The sequence below is a fragment of the Bombina bombina genome, chromosome 10 (assembly GCF_027579735.1).
Source record: "Bombina bombina isolate aBomBom1 chromosome 10, aBomBom1.pri, whole genome shotgun sequence".
Classification (NCBI taxonomy): domain Eukaryota; kingdom Metazoa; phylum Chordata; class Amphibia; order Anura; family Bombinatoridae; genus Bombina; species Bombina bombina.
Genome location: NC_069508.1, coordinates 160,226,036 through 160,251,455, shown reverse-complemented (window position 1 = coordinate 160,251,455; position 25,420 = coordinate 160,226,036). Strand labels below are relative to the sequence as shown.

At 40.2% G+C, this 25,420-nt stretch overlaps 1 protein-coding gene across 1 annotated transcript in view; it reads left to right on the top strand.

The window, feature by feature from the left end:
• The window catches only part of ACOT11 (acyl-CoA thioesterase 11), a 106,273-nt gene that overhangs the window by 10,911 nt on the left and 69,942 nt on the right, over positions 1 to 25,420 (top strand). The window contains exons 2-4 of the mRNA XM_053693434.1: positions 4,560 to 4,732; positions 6,625 to 6,694; positions 8,560 to 8,620. Of these exons, the coding sequence (XP_053549409.1) occupies positions 4,591 to 4,732; positions 6,625 to 6,694; positions 8,560 to 8,620 (273 nt within the window). The 5' untranslated portion in view covers positions 4,560 to 4,590. The remainder of the gene's footprint in view (positions 1 to 4,559; positions 4,733 to 6,624; positions 6,695 to 8,559; positions 8,621 to 25,420) is intronic.

Genomic DNA, 25,420 nt, shown 5'->3' with positions numbered 1-25,420 from the left:
GTCTGTTCTTTCAGTTATCAATCTCATCCCTCCAAGAACCTATTTGCTTTACGTAGACCTCAAGGATGCATACTTCCACATTCCCATTGCAGAAGTGCACAGAAAGTTCCTTTGTTTCACCTTTGGAGACTGCCATTTTCAATTTTCAGCTGCTCCAAGGGTCTTTACAAAGGTTTTGGTGCCTCTAATAGCAGAACTCCACATCAGAGGATTAATCAACATCCATTATATAGACGATATTCTTCTCTTAGCAAATTCACCTCAACAGGCCTATGCTCACAGAGCCCTCCTTTTATTTTTTAAAAATAGAAAAGATAGACACTATAGATATGAGAGTCTATGTGTAAAAGAATGGGAATTCAGCACTCTTTTAATTATCAAAAAATTTCTTTTTAATGTTAGTAATATTATTTTCCTGAAAATAACCAAAAAATATACATTGTCGTCAAAGCAAGAATGCACATATCCTATAGATACGTGGGGATCTATGCATGTGTACAGTTCATGTTAACATGATTATGAAGATGGCTCATTTTTTAGGAGAAAATTCATCCCTTGTAATGATGCGATTCCAAAGAAGTATGTTAATGGGCAAAAGGCTGCACGTACATCCATATAGGTTTTAACGTAGGCATATGTTAGGAAAGAGGCTTTAAAGGCAGGAGAAGACATCAGAAACTTCATGCAGTAAGCTAAAGCAAGCTGAATTAGTAGTAAAGCAATGTCCCAGCAAGCAAGTAGTATAGCAATAGCCCCACTTCAACAAGCACTATAGCATGTAGTATATGCAGAGGGAGCAAACAATGCTATGTGTAGAGTACCGGATCACCTGCCGTCCATCAAATTATGGCAGGCTCCACATTTAGCGGTTCCGATATTAGCAAAATTGATACCTCTCCTTATGACCGAATTTCAGTTTGCCTTCCTTTAATACACGGATCCTGTGTCAAAAGCTTATTCCAACGATATTCGTTATGAGCCTTTAAAATATGCCCTGACGAAGCTCCGTTGTCCAGCCAATGGGAGTGAAACGCGCGTAGGTGTGGCTTTCCACTCTGATGTTGGAGAACTTTGAATCTGATGGCGTGCTGCGATTCCAATCTGGCATATTTTAAAGGCTACTATCTATAATTATCACAGAGCCATCCTACTTAAATTTCCATAAGAGCCAGCTTCAACCCTGTCAGGAACTAGTGTTCCTAGGAGCACAGTTCAACACTCATAAGGGGGTTGTTTCTCTTCCAGATGCTCGTATCAAATTTCTTCTGAAATATTTTCAGCTCTTTCGTCATGTCAAATATCTCCCTGTTCGTCAGTGGATTAAACTTCTGGGGCATATGTCCTCAGTAATTCACATGGTGAGATGGGCAAGGTGGAGAATGAGTCCATTTCAGATACACTTTCTACAAAAATGAAAGAGGCAAAGGCCTATCCCAGCACATCAGAATACCTGCAAGTCTGAAAATATCCATCCTTTGGTGGTTAAAGATCAAGAACCTATCAAAGGGACTTCCTCTTCCAGAGCTGGAGTGGTTCCTTGTACTGACGGATGCCAGCAAGACCGGATGGGGAGCACATTGCCAAGGCAAATTCACTCAAGGAACATGGGAGAAGCAATTGCAGTCTCTTCTATCAAACATTCTGGAGATCAAGGCAGTCTTGGCTCTTCGTGCTTTTCAGCAACTACTGATAGGAAAGGCGGTGACAACAGTACAGCTGCAGCATACCTACAATTTCAAGGAGGAACAAGGAGTTTAGGTGCCTTAAGGGAGATGTATCCAATCTTCAAATGGGCTCAACACCACATTCAGTTCCTCTATGCGATCTATGTTCCAGGATCAGAGAATATTCAGGCAGACTACTTGAGCAGAAGTCAAATTCACCCAACCGAATGGCAACTTAACAGATGACTGTTTCAGAGGATAGTCCGTTTCTGGGGACTTCCGGAAATAGATCTTATGGCCTCTGCCTTTGAATCATCAAGTTCTAAGGTTTTCCAGTTGTAACCCAACACCTCTTTTCATGGGAGTAGATACCTTTCTTCACAAATGGTCATACCATCTCATATATGGTGTTTCCTCCAATCCCTCTCATTCCGAGACTATTGAAAAGGATTCTTCTGGAGACAGCAACTTTCATTGTCATCCTTTCCTTCTGGCCTTGCAGACCTTGGTTTCCTCTGATACACAAACTGGTGATTCAACCTCCATGGCATCTTCCAGTCTCCTGGGACATGCTGAACTAGGGACCAGTAATTCATCCATATCCACAATTGAAGCTAGGGACCTGGTTGCTGAGATCTCCACACTGCAACAAATGAATGTTTCAGCGCCCGTTATTTAGACACTTCTACAAGCCCGAAAGGGAATTACTTCTAAGGCATACTATCGCATATGGGACATTTTTCTCATCATGGATAATTGCACACCATATTTCCACTGCAACTATCAAATTATTTAATCTACTTGATTTTTTTCACAATGGTTTTCTTCAGGGACTTAGTGCTAGAACCCTTAAAGTTCACATTTCTGCCATATTTGGGATAAGGTGGGCTCAGGATCCGTTAATAATCCAATTTTTTTCAAGCTTTGGCCCATATCCGTCCATCTGTTAAAACACAAATTCCATTCTGGGACCTGCCTTTGGTTTTGGACTCTGTTCTGGAAGCTCCATTTGAACCTTTACGTGAAGTTTCTTTATAGTTTCTCATCCTGAAAAACATTTTTCTTGTGGCTATTATATCAGCTTGGCTAATGTCAGAACTTCAAGCTCTGTCGGTAAAAGAAACAAACATTGTTTTTCATCAGGACAAAGTGGTTCTCTACTTGAATTCCTTCCTAAAGTGGTATCCGACTTTCATAAACACCAGGATATTTTTCTTCCATCATTTTGCCCAAAAAAACTCACTCTCAAACCAAACCATTATATTGTTTAGATGTGGTCCGATGTCTCCGTATATATGTCAAAAGGACTCAAGATAATCGTAAGACAGAATGATTATTTTGCTGTTTCCAAAGGCCCTCGTCAGGGTCAAGCTCCATCAAGATCAACAATTTCTCGCTGGATTGTGCAGGCTATTACCAGAGCCTATAAACAAGAAGGGGAACAGGTACCTGAAGGGCTTAAGGCTCATTCCACTAGGGCTGTATCAGCCTCTTGGGCACTTCAAGCTGATGCTTCTCCTGAGGAAATCTGTCAAGCCGCAGTTTGGAAATCTTATAACACTTTCATCTCTCATTATAAATTAGATGTTCGTCATTCTGCTGCTGCCAAATTTGGCCGTAAAATATTATCTTCTGTTGTAATCGGATAAACTTTTGAAGTTTTTTTGCAGTATTTTCTTTTATTATGAAGTTATTTCCCACATTTTCTTCTTATATCTGCTTTGTATTCTCTCACTGGTAAGTATTACCAGGGAGGGCCAAGATAATTGGAAATTTAACAACCAAATATAAGCCCATACCCTGGGTAATACTTACTAGGCTCCCTCCCATGCGTGGTTCACCTGTCATTGGCTGGACATTACTAGGAGGAGGAAGGGGTGGTGTCCTACTACAAGCTTTTATGGTAAATAAGGGGAGTGGATAATTCTGTCCACGCCCCTCTGGAGAGGGGGTCTCGCTGGTATTACCCAGGGTATGGGCCAAGATATAGAAATTACTTATATTTGGTTGTTAAATTTCCAATTATATATATTTATCACACTTGTGTTGTACAATTAAATGTGATTTTTCAACTTTGTAGGTCTAAGTAGCTATTATGTTTCCCACAACACACCTGCCATTTTATTGGGATCACAGGATACTACTTTTCTTTGAAATACCATCCAGTCTTTTTCTTTATTACAACTAAAACAGGGCTTTTCCTGTATTTAGGAGAAAAAACAACAATATGTTTATGCCTGTGAGGTGTGTCACTCTTCTCCAATAAAGTAGCGGGAGTTCTGCTTATCAGCCAATGAGCAATCATGCCTTTGGGCCACACACTTCCTGCTATCTTCAAAGTCACAATAATCGGCTTTAACGTGGTCTGTTTATAAACACTCAGGTTTTCTAGCATAAGGCCAGGATACCCTCACATGCATTTCCCCTGATTTAAATATTGTTTTGTCTGATCCATAGAGATACTCACATCATCTTTCCTAGACTTATGCAGTGTTATAGCTGGCGATTCCACAACCTTCCTCTATCACACCCAGATATCATCAAACAGTGTGCCCAACCATTAGCCTGATTCATAAGGTCAGAGCTGAAGTTGAATCCACTCCTTTCTCTGCATCTGTCTTCTGTAAGACCATACAGTGTGTGGTGTATGCTGGCAATCACCTCTAGGGGCAATGTTCACTCTGGTGTAAAACCATGTACACAGGGACTGGCTGTTGTGTGTTGTACAGTATAAGTGGTACCACATTTCCTGCTAACACCGTGCTCATTGATTTTATGTAGTGTATAGAGTTGTTAGACTTTGTAAAATGTGCTTGTGAACACCTGAAATGCACAAGAGTGAAAAATAAGTTCCATATCTTGTTTCAGCATTTACAACCAATATTGTCTCCACAGGATCCTCATAAACAAATCCCCTCACTCCATCATGGAAAACGACACTGTACAATTGCGCAATCCCACCGAGGTTCGTATGAGCCAGATGGTTCTGCCCTGTCATGCCAATCACCGTGGTCAGCTCAGTACTGGGCAACTGCTGAAATGGATCGACACTGCAGCTTGCTTGTCAGGTGAGATGATGCATACACTCACAATACCTGAGTATTCTCAGGGAGAGTAACCCAATAGGTTCTGTACATGAGTATGATTAGGGACAGTAACCAAACCAGATCTGTACACTAACAGTACATGATTATGATTAGGGACAGTGACCCAATCAGATCTGTACACTAACAGTATCCGAGTATGATTAGCTGAGTGACCCAACCGGTTCTGTACATTCACAGTACCCAAGTATGATTAGGGACAGTAACCCAACTGGTTCTGCACAGTAGCAATACACAAGAACGATTAGGGGAGTGAGCTAACCTGTTCTGTACACTCACAGTACCTGAGTATGATTAGCTAGAGTAACCCAACAATTTCTGCACACTCACAGTAAATGAATATGATTATGGGAGGGAACTAGGTGGTTCTGTACACTAACAGTACCTGAGTGTGATTATGGGAGTGACCCACCCAGTTCTGTAAATGAGTATGATTAGCTAGAGTGACCCAACTGGTTCTGTACACTCACAGTACCTGAGTATGATTAGGGGAGTGACACAGTTGGTTCTGTACACTTACAGTACCTGAGTATGATTAGGGCAGTGACCCAGTTGGTTGTGTACACTCACAGTATCTGGGTATAATTAGGGGAGTGACCCAGTTAGTTCTGTACACTCACAGTACCTGAGTTCACAGTACCTGAGTGTGTGATTAGGGGAGTGACCCAGTTGGTTCTGTACACTCACAGTACCTGAGTGTGATTAGGGGAGTGACCCAGTTGGTTCTGTACACTCACAGTACCTGAGAGTGATTAGGGGAGTGACCCAGTTGGTTCTGTACACTCACAGTACCTGAGTGTGATTAGGGGAGTGACCCAGTTGGTTCTGTACACTCACAGTACCTGAGTGTGATTAGGGGAGTGACCCAGTTGGTTCTGTACACTCACAGTACCTGAGTGTGATTAGGGCAGTGACCCAGTTGGTTCTGTACACTCACAGTACCTGAGTGTGATTAGGGCAGTGACCCAGTTGGTTCTGTACACTCACAGTACCTGAGTATGATTAGGGCAGTGACCCAGTTGGTTCTGTACACTTACAGTATCCGAGTATGATTAGGGGAGTGACCCAACTAGTTTTGTACACTCACATTATATGAGTATGATTAGCTGAGTGACCCAACCGGTTCTGTACATTCACAGTACCCAAGTATTATAATTAGGGAGAGTGACCCAACTGGTTCTGCACAAAACAACAATACACAAGAACAATTAGGGTAGTGAGAGAACCTGTTCTGTACACTTACAGTACCTGAGTATGATTAGGGCAGTGACCCATCCAGTTCTGTACCCTCACAATAAATGATTATGATTTGGGGAGTGACCCAGTTCTGTACACACAATTTGTTGCCATAATGCTGTAATAATTTTGGTGTAGTGCTGCCCCTGACTGTAATATTATAAAAATGCTACAGCAGTTAGAACACTTGAAACTAAGTCTTGTATTTTTGTTAATTCTGGAATCACATGTAGAACAATTAGTGTGAATCCTGGTGTTCAGGAAAAATATCCTATTGTATAAATAAAAGTATCCCATCTATATAATTTCATAGCAGAATTGCCTGGTATTTGTAGCTGGACTGCCCTTTTGTATGGGATCAGACTCTGATACACTGCAGGAATGTTCTCTGTCATAGGCACAAGTGGTCTGAGGCAGCACCTGGGATGGGAACGCATAGGGCAAACTATTCAGCACTGCCCATCACTCTTTCCTAGATCCACTGACATTGTCATTTTGTGTCTGTTATCAGCACCCTAGGATAGGTGACTTACCCCTCTGTACCTACCCACGTGTCCTGTGTGCTTATGGAGAGGAGATTTGTGTATTTATAGTGAATGACAAGCTCTCTTTTGTTCCAGCGGAGAGGCACGCTGGCTGTCCTTGTGTCACGGCTTCAATGGATGACATATATTTTGAGCACACTATCAGGTAACTGTGATATGTAACATAAATGGTTTACAGTCAGTGCTGTGTATTATTTTTGTACTTTTAACAGATCAAGATAATAAATAATGGTTCATAAATAACATAGGCGGCAGTGGATAGAAGATAATGCAACATCCATAAAAAGAAAGGGAACACAGCACCTTATAAATATAGAAAATATCCACAAATCACTTTATTAAATACTAGAGGAACACACACTCAGTGCCAGCTTTGAATGACAGATATACTTAAATTAGCAGCTTAAAGGTCCAGTAAATATAGAAGATTTCCATAATAAACAAATGTATGATAGAAAGACAATGCAATAGCACTTAGTATAAACTTCACATGAGTAGTAGATTTTTGACAAGTTATGTCTATTTTCTCCTGTATCATGTGACAGGCATCAGCCAATCACAAATGCATGTATGTATATTCTGTGAATTCTTGCACATGCTCAGTAGGAACTGGTGACTCAAAAAGTGTAAATCTAAAAAGACTGCACATTTTAATAATGGAAGTAAATGGGAAAGTTGTTTAAACTTTCATGTTCTATCTAAATCATGAAGGTTTCATTTTGACTTGAGTCACATGACCAACAATAGCTGCGTAATAAAACAATGAAAAAATAAAGTAGTGTGCCAAATGTGTATACAAGAGCAAAAATAAACAGGGCTAACGACACGCCAGCCGTTATCTGACCCCATTCAATACCAGGTAGGTAATATCTGTGCAGGTTCTAAATAGGGATCTATGTCCTGATTGTCAGTAAGTTCATATTCCAACTTAAAGGGACAGTATACACCAATGTTCATATAACTGCATGTAATAGACACTACTATAAAGAATAAGATGCACAGATACTGATATAAATATCCAGTATAAAACCATTTAAAAACTTACTTATAAGCTCCCAGTTTAGCACTGTTAAAAAGGTAGCTGAAAAACCCATGGCAGAACCCCCCCCCCTCCACCTTTTTCTGCACATGAAAAGACCCTTTACACAAACAGGAGCAAGCTGGAGTAGGAATACATCAGTATTCTCCTAAAACTTTGGGGCTTGGTTAGGAGTCGGAAAATCAGTGCAATGTTTTTTTAAAAATAAGCAAAACTAGCTGTATAGGCTATATTGTTGTATCATCTGCAAAACATTTATGCAAAGAAAAATCTAGTGTATAATGTCCTTTAAAGGAAATGTGGAAACATACTTCATCTGTTTGATACTACAGTGACGTATACAGTGGAGAAGCATAGACTGGTCCCACACAGCTATACCAGCGGCTGGTAGTACCCTGTACTTTGCGGCGCCAGTAGTTAAAATTCCACTTGTTACCGCTTACTCCGTGGTGCAAAAAAGAAAAGTGTCTAAATTCTGCAAATCAAATAGCTTGTTTAGGTAATGTGCAGGTTACAGATTCTGCAGATTCTGACCAGGTTACATATTTATGTGGGTAATAGCGAGTTATGGGGCCTATTTATGATGCTGTGAGCAGACATGATCCGATATAGCGGATCATGTCCGCTTCCCATCGATAAATACCGACAGCATACGTTCTCGGAATTTATCATTGCACCAGCAGTTCTTGTGAACTACTGGTGCAATACCGCCCCCTGCAGATTTGAGGCCAATCGGCCGCTAGCAGGGGGTGTCAATCAACCCGATCGTATTCGATCGTGTTGATTTCTGACTATTTCTGTCCGCCGCCTCAGAGCAGGCAGACAAGTTATGGAGCAGTGGTCTTTAGACCGCTGCTTCATAACTTCTGTTTCCGGCGAGCCTTCGGGCTCCATACAGAGTTTGATAAATATGCTCCTATGTGTTTTCCCTGAGGATAAATCTAACATTTTATATTTTTCTTTTATTTTAGTGTGGGGCAAGTTGTCAACCTAAAAACAAAAGTGAATCGTGCATTTAACTCCAGCATGGAGGTTTGTATCTGCTCTTGTGTGCACTGCTGCGTGTAATATTGTATGTTGGTGTTTGCATGTAAAAGCGTATGTATGTGATCTATTGTATGTGTGTGATCTGCTATCTGTATGTGCGTTTGCTGCATATGTGTTTGTACACGTGTGATCTGCTATCTGTATGTGAGTTTGCTGCATATGTGTTTGTACACGTGTGATCTGCTATCTGTATGTGCGTTTGCTGCATATGTGTTTGTACACGTGTGATCTGCTATCTGTATGTGCGTTTGCTGCATATGTGTTTGTACACGTGTGATCTGCTATCTGTATGTGCGTTTGCTGCATGTGTTTGTACATGTGTGATCTGCTGTCTGTACGTTTGCTGCATATGTGTTTGTACATGTGTGATCTGCTATCTGTATGTGCGTTTGCTGCATATGTGTTTGTACACGTGTGATCTGCTATCTGTATGTGCGTTTGCTGCATATGTGTTTGTACACGTGTGATCTGCTATCTGTATGTGCGTTTGCTGCATATGTGTTTGTACACGTGTGATCTGCTATCTGTATGTGCGTTTGCTGCATGTGTTTGTACATGTGTGATCTGCTGTCTGTACGTTTGCTGCATATGTGTTTGTACACGTGTGATCTGCTATCTGTATGTGCGTTTGCTGCATGTGTTTGTACATGTGTGATCTGCTATCTGTATGTGCGTTTGCTGCATATGTGTTTGTACACGTGTGATCTGCTATCTGTATGTGCGTTTGCTGCATGTGTTTGTACATGTGTGATCTGCTATCTGTATGTGCGTTTGCTGCATATGTGTTTGTACACGTGTGATCTGCTATCTGTATGTGCGTTTGCTGCATGTGTTTGTACATGTGTGATCTGCTATCTGTATGTGCGTTTGCTGCATGTGTTTGTACATGTGTGATCTGCTGTCTGTACGTTTGCTGCATATGTGTTTGTACATGTGTGATCTGCTGTCTGTATGTATGTGTGTTTGCTGCGTATGTGTTTGTACATGTGTGATCTGCTGTCTGTATGTATGTGTGTTTGCTGCATATGTGTTTGTATGGATGTGCGTTTGCTGCATATGTGTTTGTACATTTGTGATCTGCTGTGTGTTTGCTGCGTATGTGTTTGTACATGTGTGATCTGCTGTCTGTATGTATGTGTGTTTGCTGCGTATGTGTTTGTACATGTGTGATCTGCTGTGTGTTTGCTGCGTATGTGTTTGTACATGTGTGATCTGCTGTCTGTATGTATGTGTGTTTGCTGCGTATGTGTTTGTACATGTGTGATCTGCTGTCTGTATGTATGTGTGTTTGCTGCGTATGTGTTTGTACATGTGTGATCTGCTGTCTGTATGTATGTGTGTTTGCTGCGTATGTGTTTGTACATGTGTGATCTGCTGTCTGTATGTATGTGTGTTTGCTGCGTATGTGTTTGTACATGTGTGATCTGCTGTCTGTATGTATGTGTGTTTGCTGCGTATGTGTTTGTACATGTGTGATCTGCTGTCTGTATGTATGTGTGTTTGCTGCATATGTGTTTGTACATGTGTGATCTGCTGTGTGTTTGCTGCATATGTGTTTGTACATGTGTGATCTGCTGTGTGTTTGCTGCATATGTGTTTGTACATGTGTGATCTGCTGTGTGTTTGCTGCATATGTGTTTGTACATGTGTGATCTGCTGTCTGTATGTATGTGTGTTTGCTGCGTATGTGTTTGTACATGTGTGTTCTGCTGTGTGTTTGCTGCATATGTGTTTGTACATGTGTGATCTGCTGTCTGTATGTATGTGTGTTTGCTGCATATGTGTTTGTACATGTGTGATCTGCTGTCTGTATGTATGTGTGTTTGCTGCATATGTGTTTGTACATGTGTGATCTGCTGTGTGTTTGCTGCATATGTGTTTGTACATGTGTGATCTGCTGTGTGTTTGCTGCATATGTGTTTGTACATGTGTGATCTGCTGTCTGTATGTATGTGTGTTTGCTGCATATGTGTTTGTACATGTGTGATCTGCTGTGTGTTTGCTGCATATATGTTTGTACATGTGTGATCTGCTGTGTGTTTGCTGCATATATGTTTGTACATGTGTGATCTGCTGTCTGTATGTATGTGCATTTGCTGCATATATGTTTGTACATGTGTGATCTGCTGTCTGTAGGTATGTGAGTTTGCTGCATATGTGTTTGTACATGTGTGATCTTCTGTATGTATGTGTGTTTGCTGCATATTTGTTTGTACACGTGTGATCTGCTGTCTGTATGTATGTGTGTTTGTGTATGTGTGTTTGCTGTGTATGTGTTTGTACATGTGTGATCTGCTGTCTGTAGGTATGTGCGTTTGCTGCATATTTGTTTGTACACGTGTGATCTGCTGTATGTATGTGCGTTTGCTGCGTATGTGTTTGTACATGTGTGATCTGCTGTCTATATGGATGTTCGTTTGCTGCATATTTGTTTGTACACGTGTGATCTGCTGTATGTATGTGCGTTTGCTGCGTATGTGTTTGTACATGTGTGATCTGCTGTCTATATGGATGTGCGTTTGCTGCATATTTGTTTGTACACGTGTGATCTGCTGTATGTATGTGCGTTTGCTGCGTATGTGTTTGTACATGTGTGATCTGCTGTCTATATGGATGTGTGTTTGCTGCGTATGTGTTTGTACATGTGTGATCTGCTGTCTGTATGGATGTGCGTTTGCTGCATATATGTTTGTACATGTGTGATCTGCTGTCTATATGGATGTGCGTTTGCTGTATATGTGTTTGTACATGTGTGATCTGCTGTCTGTATATGTGTTTGCTGCGTATGTGTTTGTACATGTGTGATCTGCTGTCTGTATGTATGTGTGTTTGCTGCGTATGTGTTTGTACATGTGTGATCTGCTGTCTGTATGTATGTGTGTTTGCTGCATATGTGTTTGTACATGTGTGATCTGCTGTCTGTATGGATGTGCGTTTGCTGTATATGTGTTTGTACATGTGTGATCTGCTATCTGTATGTGCGTTTGCTGCATATGTGTTTGTACATGTGTGATCTGCTATCTGTATGTGCGTTTGCTGCATATGTGTTTGTACACGTGTGTTCTGCTATCTGTATGTGAGTTTGCTGCATATGTGTTTGTACACGTGTGATCTGCTATCTGTATGTGCGTTTGCTGCATATGTGTTTGTACACGTGTGATCTGCTATCTGTATGTGCGTTTGCTGCATGTGTTTGTACATGTGTGATCTGCTGTCTGTACGTTTGCTGCATATGTGTTTGTACACGTGTGATCTGCTATCTGTATGTGTGTTTGCTGCATATGTGTTTGTACACGTGTGATCTGCTATCTGTATGTGCGTTTGCTGCATATGTGTTTGTACACGTGTGATCTGCTATCTGTATGTGCGTTTGCTGCATGTGTTTGTACATGTGTGATCTGCTGTCTGTACGTTTGCTGCATATGTGTTTGTACATGTGTGATCTGCTGTCTGTACGTTTGCTGCATATGTGTTTGTACATGTGTGATCTGCTGTGTGTTTGCTGCATATGTGTTTGTACATGTGTGATCTGCTGTGTGTTTGCTGCATATGTGTTTGTACATGTGTGTTCTGCTGTCTGTATGTATGTGTGTTTGCTGCATATGTGTTTGTATGGATGTGCGTTTGCATATGTGTTTGTACATGTGTGATCTGCTGTCTGTACGTTTGCTGCATATGTGTTTGTACATGTGTGATCTGCTGTCTGTACGTTTGCTGCATATGTGTTTGTACATGTGTGATCTGCTGTGTGTTTGCGTATGTGTTTGTACATGTGTGATCTGCTGTCTATATGGATGTGCGTTTGCTGCATATTTGTTTGTACACGTGTGATCTGCTGTATGTATGTGCGTTTGCTGCGTATGTGTTTGTACATGTGTGATCTGCTGTCTATATGGATGTGCGTTTGCTGCATATTTGTTTGTACATGTGTGATCTGCTGTCTGTATGTATGTGTGTTTGCTGCGTATGTGTTTGTACATGTGTGATCTGCTGTCTGTATGTATGTGTGTTTGCTGCGTATGTGTTTGTACATGTGTGATCTGCTGTCTGTATGTATGTGTGTTTGCTGCATATGTGTTTGTACATGTGTGATCTGCTGTGTGTTTGCTGCATATATGTTTGTACATGTGTGATCTGCTGTCTGTATGTATGTGTGTTTGCTGCATATGTGTTTGTACATGTGTGATCTGCTGTGTGTTTGCTGCATATATGTTTGTACATGTGTGATCTGCTGTCTGTATGTATGTGTGTTTGCTGCATATATGTTTGTACATGTGTGATCTGCTGTCTGTAGGTATGTGAGTTTGCTGCATATGTGTTTGTACATGTGTGATTTTCTGTGTGTATGTGTGTTTGCTGCATATTTGTTTGTACACGTGTGATCTGCTGTATGTGTGTGTGTTTGCTGTGTATGTGTTTGTACATGTGTGATCTGCTGTCTTTATGTATGTGCGTTTGCTGCGTATGTGTTTGTACATGTGTGATCTGCTGTCTGTATGGATGTGCGTTTGCTGCATATTTGTTTGTACACGTGTGATCTGCTGTATGTATGTGTGTTTGCTGCGTATGTGTTTGTACATGTGTGATCTGCTGTCTGTATGGATGTGTGTTTGCTGCGTATGTGTTTGTATGGATGTGCGTTTGCTGCATATATGTTTGTACATGTGTGATCTGCTGTCTGTATGGATGTGCGTTTGCTGCATATATGTTTGTACATATGTGATCTGCTGTCTGTATGTATGTGTGTTTGCTGCGTATGTATTTGTACATGTGTGATCTGCTGTCTGTATGGATGTGCGTTTGCTGTATATGTGTTTGTACATGTGTGATCTGCTGTCTGTATGGAGGATGTGTGTTTGCTGCATATGTTTTTGTACATGTGTGATCTGCTGTCTGTATGTATGTGTGTTTGCTGCGTATGTGTTTGTACATGTGTGATCTGCTGTCTGTATGTATGTGTGTTTGCTGCGTATGTATTTGTACATGTGTGATCTGCTGTCTGTATGTGTGTTTGCTGCGTATGTGTTTGTACATGTGTGATCTGCTGTCTGTATGTATGTGTGTTTGCTGCGTATGTGTTTGTACATGTGTGATCTGCTGTCTGTATGTATGTGTGTTTGCTGCGTATGTGTTTGTACATGTGTGATCTGCTGTCTGTATGTATGTGTGTTTGCTGCGTATGTGTTTGTACATGTGTGATCTGCTGTCTGTATGTATGTGTGTTTGCTGCGTATGTGTTTGTACATGTGTGATCTGCTGTCTGTATGTATGTGTGTTTGCTGCGTATGTGTTTGTACATGTGTGATCTGCTGTCTGTATGTATGTGTGTTTGCTGCGTATGTGTTTGTACATGTGTGATCTGCTGTCTGTATGTATGTGTGTTTGCTGCGTATGTGTTTGTACATGTGTGATCTGCTGTCTGTATGTATGTGTGTTTGCTGCGTTTGTGTTTGTACATGTGTGATCTGCTGTCTGTATGTATGTGTGTTTGCTGCGTATGTGTTTGTACATGTGTGATCTGCTGTCTGTATGTATGTGTGTTTGCTGCGTATGTGTTTGTACATGTGTGATCTGCTGTCTGTATGTATGTGTGTTTGCTGCGTATGTGTTTGTACATGTGTGATCTGCTGTCTGTATGTATGTGTGTTTGCTGCGTATGTGTTTGTACATGTGTGATCTGCTGTCTGTATGTATGTGTGTTTGCTGCGTATTGGTTTGTACATGTGTGATCTGCTGTCTGTATGTATGTGTGTTTGCTGCGTATGTGTTTGTACATGTGTGATCTGCTGTCTGTATGTATGTGTGTTTGCTGCGTTTGTGTTTGTACATGTGTGATCTGCTGTCTGTATGTATGTGTGTTTGCTGCGTATGTGTTTGTACATGTGTGATCTGCTGTCTGTATGTATGTGTGTTTGCTGCGTATGTGTTTGTACATGTGTGATCTGCTGTCTGTATGTATGTGTGTTTGCTGCGTATGTGTTTGTACATGTGTGATCTGCTGTCTGTATGTATGTGTGTTTGCTGCTTATGTGTTTGTACATGTGTGATCTGCTGTCTGTATGTATGTGTGTTTGCTGCGTATGTGTTTGTACACGTGTGATCTGCTGTCTGTCTGTATGTGTGTTTGCTGCGTATGTGTTTGTACATGTGTGATCTGCTGTCTGTATGTATGTGTGTTTGCTGCGTATGTATTTGTACATGTGTGATCTGCTGTCTGTATGGATGTGCGTTTGCTGTATATGTGTTTGTACATGTGTGATCTGCTGTCTGTATGGAGGATGTGTGTTTGCTGCATATGTTTTTGTACATGTGTGATCTGCTGTCTGTATGTATGTGTGTTTGCTGCGTATGTGTTTGTACATGTGTGATCTGCTGTCTGTATGTATGTGTGTTTGCTGCGTATGTATTTGTACATGTGTGATCTGCTGTCTGTATGTGTGTTTGCTGCGTATGTGTTTGTACATGTGTGATCTGCTGTCTGTATGTATGTGTGTTTGCTGCGTATGTGTTTGTACATGTGTGATCTGCTGTCTGTATGTATGTGTGTTTGCTGCGTATGTGTTTGTACATGTGTGATCTGCTGTCTGTATGTATGTGTGTTTGCTGCGTATGTGTTTGTACATGTGTGATCTGCTGTCTGTATGTATGTGTGTTTGCTGCGTATGTGTTTGTACATGTGTGATCTGCTGTCTGTATGTATGTGTGTTTGCTGCGTATGTGTTTGTACATGTGTGATCTGCTGTCTGTATGTATGTGTGTTTGCTGCGTTTGTGTTTGTACATGTGTGATCTGCTGTCTGTATGTATGTGTGTTTGCTGCGTATGTGTTTGTACATGTGTGATCTGCTGTCTGTATGTATGTGTGTTTGCTGCGTATGTGTTTGTACATGTGTGATCTGCTGTCTGTATGTATGTGTGTTTGCTGCGTATGTGTTTGTACATGTGTGATCTGCTGTCTGTATGTATGTGTGTTTGCTGCGTATGTGTTTGTACATGTGTGATCTGCTGTCTGTATGTATGTGTGTTTGCTGCGTATTGGTTTGTACATGTGTGATCTGCTGTCTGTATGTATGTGTGTTTGCTGCGTATTGGTTTGTACATGTGTGATCTGCTGTCTGTATGTATGTGTGTTTGCTGCGTTTTGGTTTGTACATGTGTGATCTGCTGTCTGTATGTATGTGTGTTTGCTGCGTATTGGTTTGTACATGTGTGATCTGCTGTCTGTATGTATGTGTGTTTGCTGCGTATTGGTTTGTACATGTGTGATCTGCTGTCTGTATGTATGTGTGTTTGCTGCGTATGTGTTTGTACATGTGTGATCTGCTGTCTGTATGTATGTGTGTTTGCTGCGTTTGTGTTTGTACATGTGTGATCTGCTGTCTGTATGTATGTGTGTTTGCTGCGTATGTGTTTGTACATGTGTGATCTGCTGTCTGTATGTATGTGTGTTTGCTGCGTATGTGTTTGTACATGTGTGATCTGCTGTCTGTATGTATGTGTGTTTGCTGCGTATGTGTTTGTACATGTGTGATCTGCTGTCTGTATGTATGTGTGTTTGCTGCTTATGTGTTTGTACATGTGTGATCTGCTGTCTGTATGTATGTGTGTTTGCTGCGTATGTGTTTGTACACGTGTGATCTGCTGTCTGTCTGTATGTGTGTTTGCTGCGTATGTGTTTGTACATGTGTGATCTGCTGTCTGTATGTATGTGTGTTTGCTGCGTATGTGTTTGTACATGTGTGATCTGCTGTCTGTATGTGTGTTTGCTGCGTATGTGTTTGTACATGTGTGATCTGCTGTCTGTATGTATGTGTGTTTGCTGTGTATGTGTTTGTACATGTGTGATCTGCTGTCTGTATGTATGTGTGTTTGCTGCGTATGTGTTTGTACATGTGTGTTCTGCTGAATGTATGGATGTGTGTTTGCTGCGTATGTGTTTGTACATGTGTGTTCTGCTGTCTGTATGGATGTGTGTTTGCTGCGTATGTGTTTGTACATGTGTGATCTGCTGTCTGTATGTATGTGTGTTTGCTGCGTATGTGTTTGTACATGTGTGATCTGCTGTCTGTATGTATGTGTGTTTGCTGCGTATGTGTTTGTACATGTGTGATCTGCTGTCTGTATGTATGTGTGTTTGCTGTATATGTGTTTGTACACGTGTGATCTGCTGTCTGTATGTATGTGTGTTTGCTGCGTATGTGTTTGTACATGTGTGATCTGCTGTCTGTATGTATGTGTGTTTGCTGCGTATGTGTTTGTACATGTGTGATCTGCTGTCTGTATGGATGTTCGTTTGCTGCATATGTGTTTGTACATGTGTGATCTGCTGTCTGTATGTATGTGTGTTTGCTGCGTATGTGTTTGTACATGTGTGTTCTGCTGAATGTATGGATGTTCGTTTGCTGCATATGTGTTTGTACATGTGTGTTCTGCTGTCTGTATGGATGTGCGTTTGCTGCATATGTGTTTGTACACGTGTGATCTGCTGTCTGTATGGATGTTCGTTTGCTGCATATGTGTTTGTACACGTGTGATCTGCTGTCTGTATGGATGTGCGTTTGCTGCATATGTGTTTGTACACGTGTGATCTGCTGTCTGTATGTATTTGTGTTTGCTGCATATGTGTTTGTACACGTGTGATCTGCTGTCTGTATGGATGTGCGTTTGCTGCATATGTGTTTGTACACGTGTGATCTGCTGTCTGTATGGATGTTCGTTTGCTGCATATGTGTTTGTACACGTGTGATCTGCTGTCTGTATGGATGTGCGTTTGCTGCATATGTGTTTGTACACGTGTGATCTGCTGTCTGTATGGATGTTCGTTTGCTGCATATGTGTTTGTACATGTGTGTTCTGCTGAATGTATGGATGTTCGTTTGCTGCATATGTGTTTGTACATGTGTGTTCTGCTGAATGTATGGATGTGCGTTTGCTGCATATGTGTTTGTACATGTGTGTTTAATGCTGATATAGGCTTTTGTATAAATAATGTATTGTTGCCCTGTGATGCACACTGGTATCAGGTCACAATATCACAGACTCTCATAGGCAGGGCTCTTGTCTATACTGAAATATTGCTGGTGTTATGCCCTGTGGTGAGAACAGTGACTTCTGCGCATCTCAGACATTTCGGACAGGTACTTAGGGTTAGTGCCAGGATAAGTTGTGGGTTAACCTAACTATTTTGATGCCAGAGAGGATATAAAAGTGTTGCAGACCTCTCTGGCATACAAGGGGTTAACAGGAAATCCAGTGGGAGCGTTATATGCAACATTTATGTATAGGTTGCTGTAGCCACTTTATACCTACACGGTCAGTGTTGCTGGGTAAAGTACCAGTTGGGATATTTTGGCATCTGTGATTTTTCTATTAAATATTAGTAGTGAAGCTTGTGTGCTTGTGTACAGGTGTGCTTGTGTGCATTTGTGCTTGTGTACAGCTGTGCTTGTGTACAGGTGTGCATGTGTACAGGTGTGCATTTGCGCTTGTGTACAGCTGTGCTTGTGTACAGCTGTGCTTGTGTACAGGTGTGCTTGTGTACAGGTGTGCTTGTGTACAGGTGTGCTTGTGTACAGGTATGCAGGTGTGCTTGTGTACAGGTGTGCATGTGTACAGGTGAGCTTGTGTGCTTGAGTACAAGTGTGCTTGTGTATAGGTATGCATTTGTACAGATGTACATGTGTGCTTGTGTACAGGTGAGCTTGTGTACAGGTATGCATGTGTACAGATGTGCTTGTGTACAGGTATGAATGTGTACAGATGTGCTTGTGTGCTTGTGTACAGGTGAGCTTGTGTACAGGTATGCATGTTTACAGTTGTGCTTGTGTGCTTGTGTACAGGTGAGCTTGTGTACAGGTATGCATGTGTACAGATTTGCATGTGTGCTTGTGTACAAGTGAGCTTGTGTACAGGTATGCATGTGTACAGATGTGCTTGTGTACAAGTGAGCTTGTGTACAGATGTGCTTGTGTACAGGTATGCATGTGTACAGATGTGCATGTGTGCTTGTGTACAAGTGAGCATGTGTACAGATGTGCATGTGTGCTTGTGTACAAGTGAGCTTGTGTACAGGTATGCATGTGTACAGATGTGCTTGTGTACAGGTGAGCTTGTGTACAGGTATGCATGTGTACAGATGTGCATGTGTGCTTGTGTACAAGTGAGCATGTGTACAGATGTGCATGTGTGCTTGTGTACAAGTGAGCTTGTGTACAGGTATGCATGTGTACAGATGTGCTTGTGTACAGGTGTACTTGTGTGCAGTGTTCTCCACAGAAACTTTTGCCAGCCGGGTGGCATTATGAAGTAGCTGGGTTGGGGCAGTGTAATATTTTCTAATTCTGCACAAATATTAACTTTATTTAATGATAATTTGTATTAGCTAATTTTAGCTTGATATTGGCTAAAGTTTTACCCGGGTGGTCGGTAAAATCAGTCGGGTGGTGCACTTGTTTAAAAGGTGCTGGGGAGAACACTGGGTGTACTTGTGTTTAGGTGTGCTTGTGTACATGTGTGAGTACGGCAGTATGCATGTTTAATTTATATTCACCTAACTCATGGCTACCCAAACGGCTGGTGTTAGCAGAGCTATTTAGACCAAATTGTAAATATTTAAATACTATATACAGATAAATACACAAATAATAACTTCTTTCCAAAACAATATTTACCTACAAAAGTGCTGAAAATAAAATTTTATTTTGTGTTCCCATACTATGAAGAGGAAACTACATAGGTTTATACACAGTGTTCAGTTGGGAGCAGCATGTGGCCTAGGCTTTAGAAAATATTACTCATCTGGCTGTGCTAATGTCATGGCTATCTTCCAACTACTATTCACTCTGGCAGTGGTATCTAATTACTTCGGAGTTTAGAAGCTAGTACAATGCTCACCTCATCCCATATTTTCTATAAGTTATAGATCCCCCTCAGTAGTATAATCCATGATCCCTCCAGCCAACAGCCTGTATATATGGTAATAACTCCCCGACCATGTAATTTCTCTTATACGCCCTTATATTCCTAGATGCCAAATATCACATGTTCTATATTGACTCTCTGATTTACCCATAATTCTCCAGTAACTACCTTAGAGATCCCATTACATTTCTTTTGTCACCCTTACATATGGCTCCGCCCCCCCACACTCCCCCATATTTGACAAGCGGTGCTTACCCGCTGAATTTCCTCCCCCCTTATATTTTTGAAGCTAAAAACTTCAGTTGCTAATTTACTCCTTACATCATATGTATAGGTCCATAAGTGACCACTCCATTTGCTATTTTTCCTCTAGACTACATTTGCTTTTCCTGGTCCAAAAGTGTCCGTTTGCGCTTTTGAGGAAATAATTGAAGAATATATATTAAAAAAAATAGAGGTTCCTAATATATACCTAGCTTAATACTACATTGTTATTTCATGTATAAGAATAACTTTTGTAAATGTTACACTGTTGTTGTTTTTGTTGTGAGGTATTCTATACCTATTGTACTCACTAGCATAACCTCAATAAAAAACCTTTAAAAATAAAATTAAATAAAAATCTAATTTTATTTTGAGTAGTTCTTGTTAGCATAAGTGTGTGTTTAATGTAATGTGCCACCAAGACAATCCTGTATTTAGTGATTGCCACCCCCATATAAAAAGTTTAAATGCCCCTGATCTAAATGAAATAAATCTGTTTCGTTTGTAAACTTAAGAGCCTCTGTAACTGTAACTCACTTTGTATAAAGTGCATCTATTTAGTCTGTAAGCTTGAGAGCCTCTCTAACTGTAGCTCACTTTGTATAAAAGTGCATCTATTTAGTCTGTAAGCTTGAGATCATCTCTAACTGTAGCTCACTTTGTATAAAGTGCATCTATTTAGTCTGTAAGCTTGAGAGCCTCTGTAACTGTAGCTCACTTTGTATAAAGTGCATCTATTTAGTCTGTAAGCTTGAGAGCCTCTCTAACTGTAGCTCACTTTGTATAAAGTGCATCTATTTAGTCTGTAAGCTTGAGAGCCTCTCTAACTGTAGCTCACTTTGTATAAAAGTGCATCTATTTAGTCTGTAAGCTTGAGAACCTCTCTAACTGTAGCTCACTTTGTATAAAGTACATCTATTTAGTCTGTAAGCTTGAGAGCCTCTGTAACTGTAGCTCACTTTGTATAAAGTGCATCTATTTAGTCTGTGAGCTTGAGAGCCTTTGTAACTGTAGCTCACTTTGTATAAAGTACATCTATTTAGTCTGTAAGCTTGAGAGCCTCTCTAACTGTAACTCACTTTGTATAAAGTGCATCTATTTAGTCTGTAAGCTTGAGAGCCTCTGTAACTGTAGCTCACTTTGTATAAAGTGCATCTATTTAGGCTGTAAGCTTGAGAGCCTCTGTAACTGTAGCTCACTTTGTATAAAGTGCATCTATTTAGTCTGTGAGCTTGAGAGCCTCTGTAACTGTAGCTCACTTTGTATAAAGTGCATCTATTTAGGCTGTAAGCTTGAGAGCCTCTGTAACTGTAGCTCACTTTGTATAAAGTGCATCTATTTAGTCTGTAAGCTTGAGAGCCTCTGTAACTGTAGCTCACTTTGTATAAAGTGCATCTATTTAGTCTGTAAGCTTGAGAGCCTCTGTAACTGTAGCTCACTTTGTATAAAGTGCATCTATTTAGTTTGTAAGCTTGAGAGCCTATCTAACTGTAGCTCACTTTGTATAAAGTGCATGTATTTAGTCTGTAAGCTTAAGAGCCTCTCTAATTGTAGATCAGTTTGTATTAAGTGCATCTATTTAGTCTGTAAGCTTGAGAGCCTCTCTAACTGTAGCTCATATTGTATAAAATTGCATCTATTTAGTCTGTAAGCTTGAGAGCCTCTGTAACTGTAGCTCACTTTGTATAAAGTGCATCTATTTAGTCTGTTAGCTTGAGAGCCTCTGTAACTGTAGCTCACTTTGTATAAAAGTGCATCTATTTAGTTTGTAAGCTTGAGAGCCTCTGTAACTGTAGCTCACTTTGTATAAAAGTGCATCTATTTAGTTTATAAGCTTGAGAGCCTCTGTAACTGTAGCTCACTTTGTATAAAGTGCATCTATTTAGTCTGTAAGCTTGAGAGCCTCTGTAACTGTAGCTCACTTTGTATAAAGTGCATCTATTTAGTCTGTAAGCTTGAGAGCCTCTCTAACTGTAGCTCACTTTGAATAAAGGGCATCTATTTAGTCTGTAAGCTTGAGAGCCTCTGTAACTGTAGCTCACTTTGTATAAAGTACATCTATTTAGTCTGTAAGCTTGAGAGCCTCTGTAACTGTAGCTCACTTTGTATAAAGTCCATCTATTTAGTCTGTAAGCTTGAGAGCCTCTCTTACTGTAGCTCACTTTGTATAAAAGTGCATCTATTTAGTTTGTAAGCTTGAGAACCTCTCTAACTGTAGCTCACTTTGTATAAAAGTGCATCTATTTAGTCTGTAAGCTTGAGAGCCTCTCTAACTGTAGCTCACTTTGAATAAAGTGCATCTATTTAGTCTGTAAGCTTGAGAGCCTCTGTAACTGTAGCTCACTTTGAATAAAGTGCATCTATTTAGTCTGTAAGCTTGAGAGCCTCTGTAACTGTAGCTCACTTTGTATAAAGTTCATCTATTTAGTCTGTAAGCTTGAGAGCCTCTCTTACTGTAGCTCACTTTGTATAAAAGTGCATCTATTTAGTTTGTAAGCTTGAGAATCTCTCTAACTGTAGCTCACTTTGTATAAAAGTGCATCTATTTAGTCTGTAAGCCTGAGAGCCTCTCTAACTGTAGCTCACTTTGTATAAAAGTGCATCTATTTAGTCTGTAAGCCTGAGAGCCTCTCTAACTGTAGCTCACTTTTAATAAAGTGCATCTATTTAGTCTGTAAGCTTGAGAGCCTCTCTAACTGTAGCTCACTTTGTATAAAGTGCATCTATTTAGTCTGTAAGCTTGAGAGCCTCTCTTACTGTAGCTCACTTTGTATAAAAGTGCATCTATTTAGTCTGTAAGCTTGAGAGCCTCTGTAACTGTAGCTCACTTTGTATAAAAGTGCATCTATTTAGTTTGTTAGCTTGAGAGCCTCTGTAACTGTAGCTCACTTTGTATAAAGTGCATCTATTTAGTCTGCAAGCTTGAGAGCCTCTCTAACTGTAGCTCACTTTGAATAAAAGTGCATCTATTTAGTCTGTAAGCTTGAGAGCCTCTGTAACTGTAGCTCACTTTGTATAAAGTACATCTATTTAGTCTGTAAGCTTGAGAGCCTCTGTAACTGTAGCTCACTTTGTATAAAGTTCATCTATTTAGTCTGTAAGCTTGAGAGCCTCTCTTACTGTAGCTCACTTTGAATAAAGGGCATCTATTTAGTCTGTAAGCTTGAGAGCCTCTGTAACTGTAGCTCACTTTGTATAAAGTACATCTATTTAGTATGTAAGCTTGAGAGCCTCTGTAACTGTAGCTCACTTTGTATAAAGTCCATCTATTTAGTCTGTAAGCTTGAGAGCCTCTCTTACTGTAGCTCACTTTGAATAAAGTGCATCTATTTAGTTTGTAAGCTTGAGAACCTCTCTAACTGTAGCTCACTTTGTATAAAAGTGCATCTATTTAGTCTGTAAGCTTGAGAGCCTCTCTAACTGTAGCTCACTTTGAATAAAGTGCATCTATTTAGTCTGTAAGCTTGAGAGCCTCTCTAACTGTAGCTCACTTTGAATAAAGTGCATCTATTTAGTCTGTAAGCTTGAGAGCCTCTGTAACTGTAGCTCACTTTGTATAAAAGTGCATCTATTTAGTTTGTAAGCTTGAGAGCCTCTGTAACTGTAGCTCACTTTGAATAAAGTGCATCTATTTAGTCTGTAAGCTTGAGAGCCTCTGTAACTGTAGCTCACTTTGTATAAAGTACATCTATTTAGTCTGTAAGCTTGAGAGCCTCTGTAACTGTAGCTCACTTTGTATAAAGTCCATCTATTTAGTCTGTAAGCTTGAGAGCCTCTCTTACTGTAGCTCACTTTGTATAAAAGTGCATCTATTTAGTTTGTAAGCTTGAGAACCTCTCTAACTGTAGCTCACTTTGTATAAAAGTGCATCTATTTAGTCTGTAAGCTTGAGAGCCTCTCTAACTGTAGCTCACTTTGAATAAAGTGCATCTATTTAGTCTGTAAGCTTGAGAGCCTCTGTAACTGTAGCTCACTTTGTATAAAGTCCATCTATTTAGTCTGTAAGCTTGAGAGCCTCTCTTACTGTAGCTCACTTTGTATAAAAGTGCATCTATTTAGTTTGTAAGCTTGAGAACCTCTCTAACTGTAGCTCACTTTGTATAAAAGTGCATCTATTTAGTCTGTAAGCTTGAGAGCCTCTCTAACTGTAGCTCACTTTGAATAAAGTGCATCTATTTAGTCTGTAAGCTTGAGAGCCTCTCTAACTGTAGCTCACTTTGTATAAAGTTCATCTATTTAGTATGTAAGCTTGAGAGCCTCTCTAACTGTAGCTCACTTTGAATAAAGTGCATCTATTTAGTCTGTAAGCTTGAGAGCCTCTGTAACTGTAGCTCACTTTGTATAAAGTACATCTATTTAGTCTGTAAGCTTGAGAGCCTCTGTAACTGTAGCTCACTTTGTATAAAGTTCATCTATTTAGTCTGTAAGCTTGAGAGCCTCTCTAACTGTAGCTCACTTTGTATAAAGTGCATCTATTTAGTCTGTAAGCTTGAGAGCCTCTCTTACTGTAGCTCACTTTGTATAAAAGTGCATCTATTTAGTCTGTAAGCTTGAGAGCCTCTGTAACTGTAGCTCACTTTGTATAAAGGTGCATCTATTTAGTTTGTTAGCTTGAGAGCCTCTGTAACTGTAGCTCACTTTGTATAAAGTGCATCTATTTAGTCTGCAAGCTTGAGAGCCTCTCTTACTGTAGCTCACTTTGTATAAAAGTGCATCTATTTAGTTTGTAAGCTTGAGAATCTCTCTAACTGTAGCTCACTTTGTATAAAGTACATCTATTTAGTCTGTAAGCTTGAGAGCCTCTGTAACTGTAGCTCACTTTGTATAAAGTTCATCTATTTAGTCTGTAAGCTTGAGAGCCTCTCTTACTGTAGCTCACTTTGTATAAAAGTGCATCTATTTAGTTTGTAAGCTTGAGAATCTCTCTAACTGTAGCTCACTTTGTATAAAAGTGCATCTATTTAGTCTGTAAGCCTGAGAGCCTCTCTAACTGTAGCTCACTTTGTATAAAAGTGCATCTATTTAGTCTGTAAGCCTGAGAGCCTCTCTAACTGTAGCTCACTTTGAATAAAGTGCATCTATTTAGTCTGTAAGCTTGAGAGCCTCTCTAACTGTAGCTCACTTTGTATAAAGTTCATCTATTTAGTCTGTAAGCTTGAGAGCCTCTCTAACTGTAGCTCACTTTGAATAAAGTGCATCTATTTAGTCTGTAAGCTTGAGAGCCTCTCTTACTGTAGCTCACTTTGTATAAAAGTGCATCTATTTAGTCTGTAAGCTTGAGAGCCTCTGTAACTGTAGCTCACTTTGTATAAAAGTGCATCTATTTAGTTTGTTAGCTTGAGAGCCTCTGTAACTGTAGCTCACTTTGTATAAAGTGCATCTATTTAGTCTGCAAGCTTGAGAGCCTCTCTAACTGTAGCTCACTTTGTATAAAAGTGCATCTATTTAGTTTGTAAGCTTGAGAGCCTCTCTAACTGTAGCTCACTTTGAATAAAAGTGCATCTATTTAGTTTATAAGCTTGAGAGCCTCTGTAATTGTAGCTCACTTTGTATAAAGTGCATCTATTTAGTCTGTAAGCTTGAGAGCCTCTGTAACTGTAGA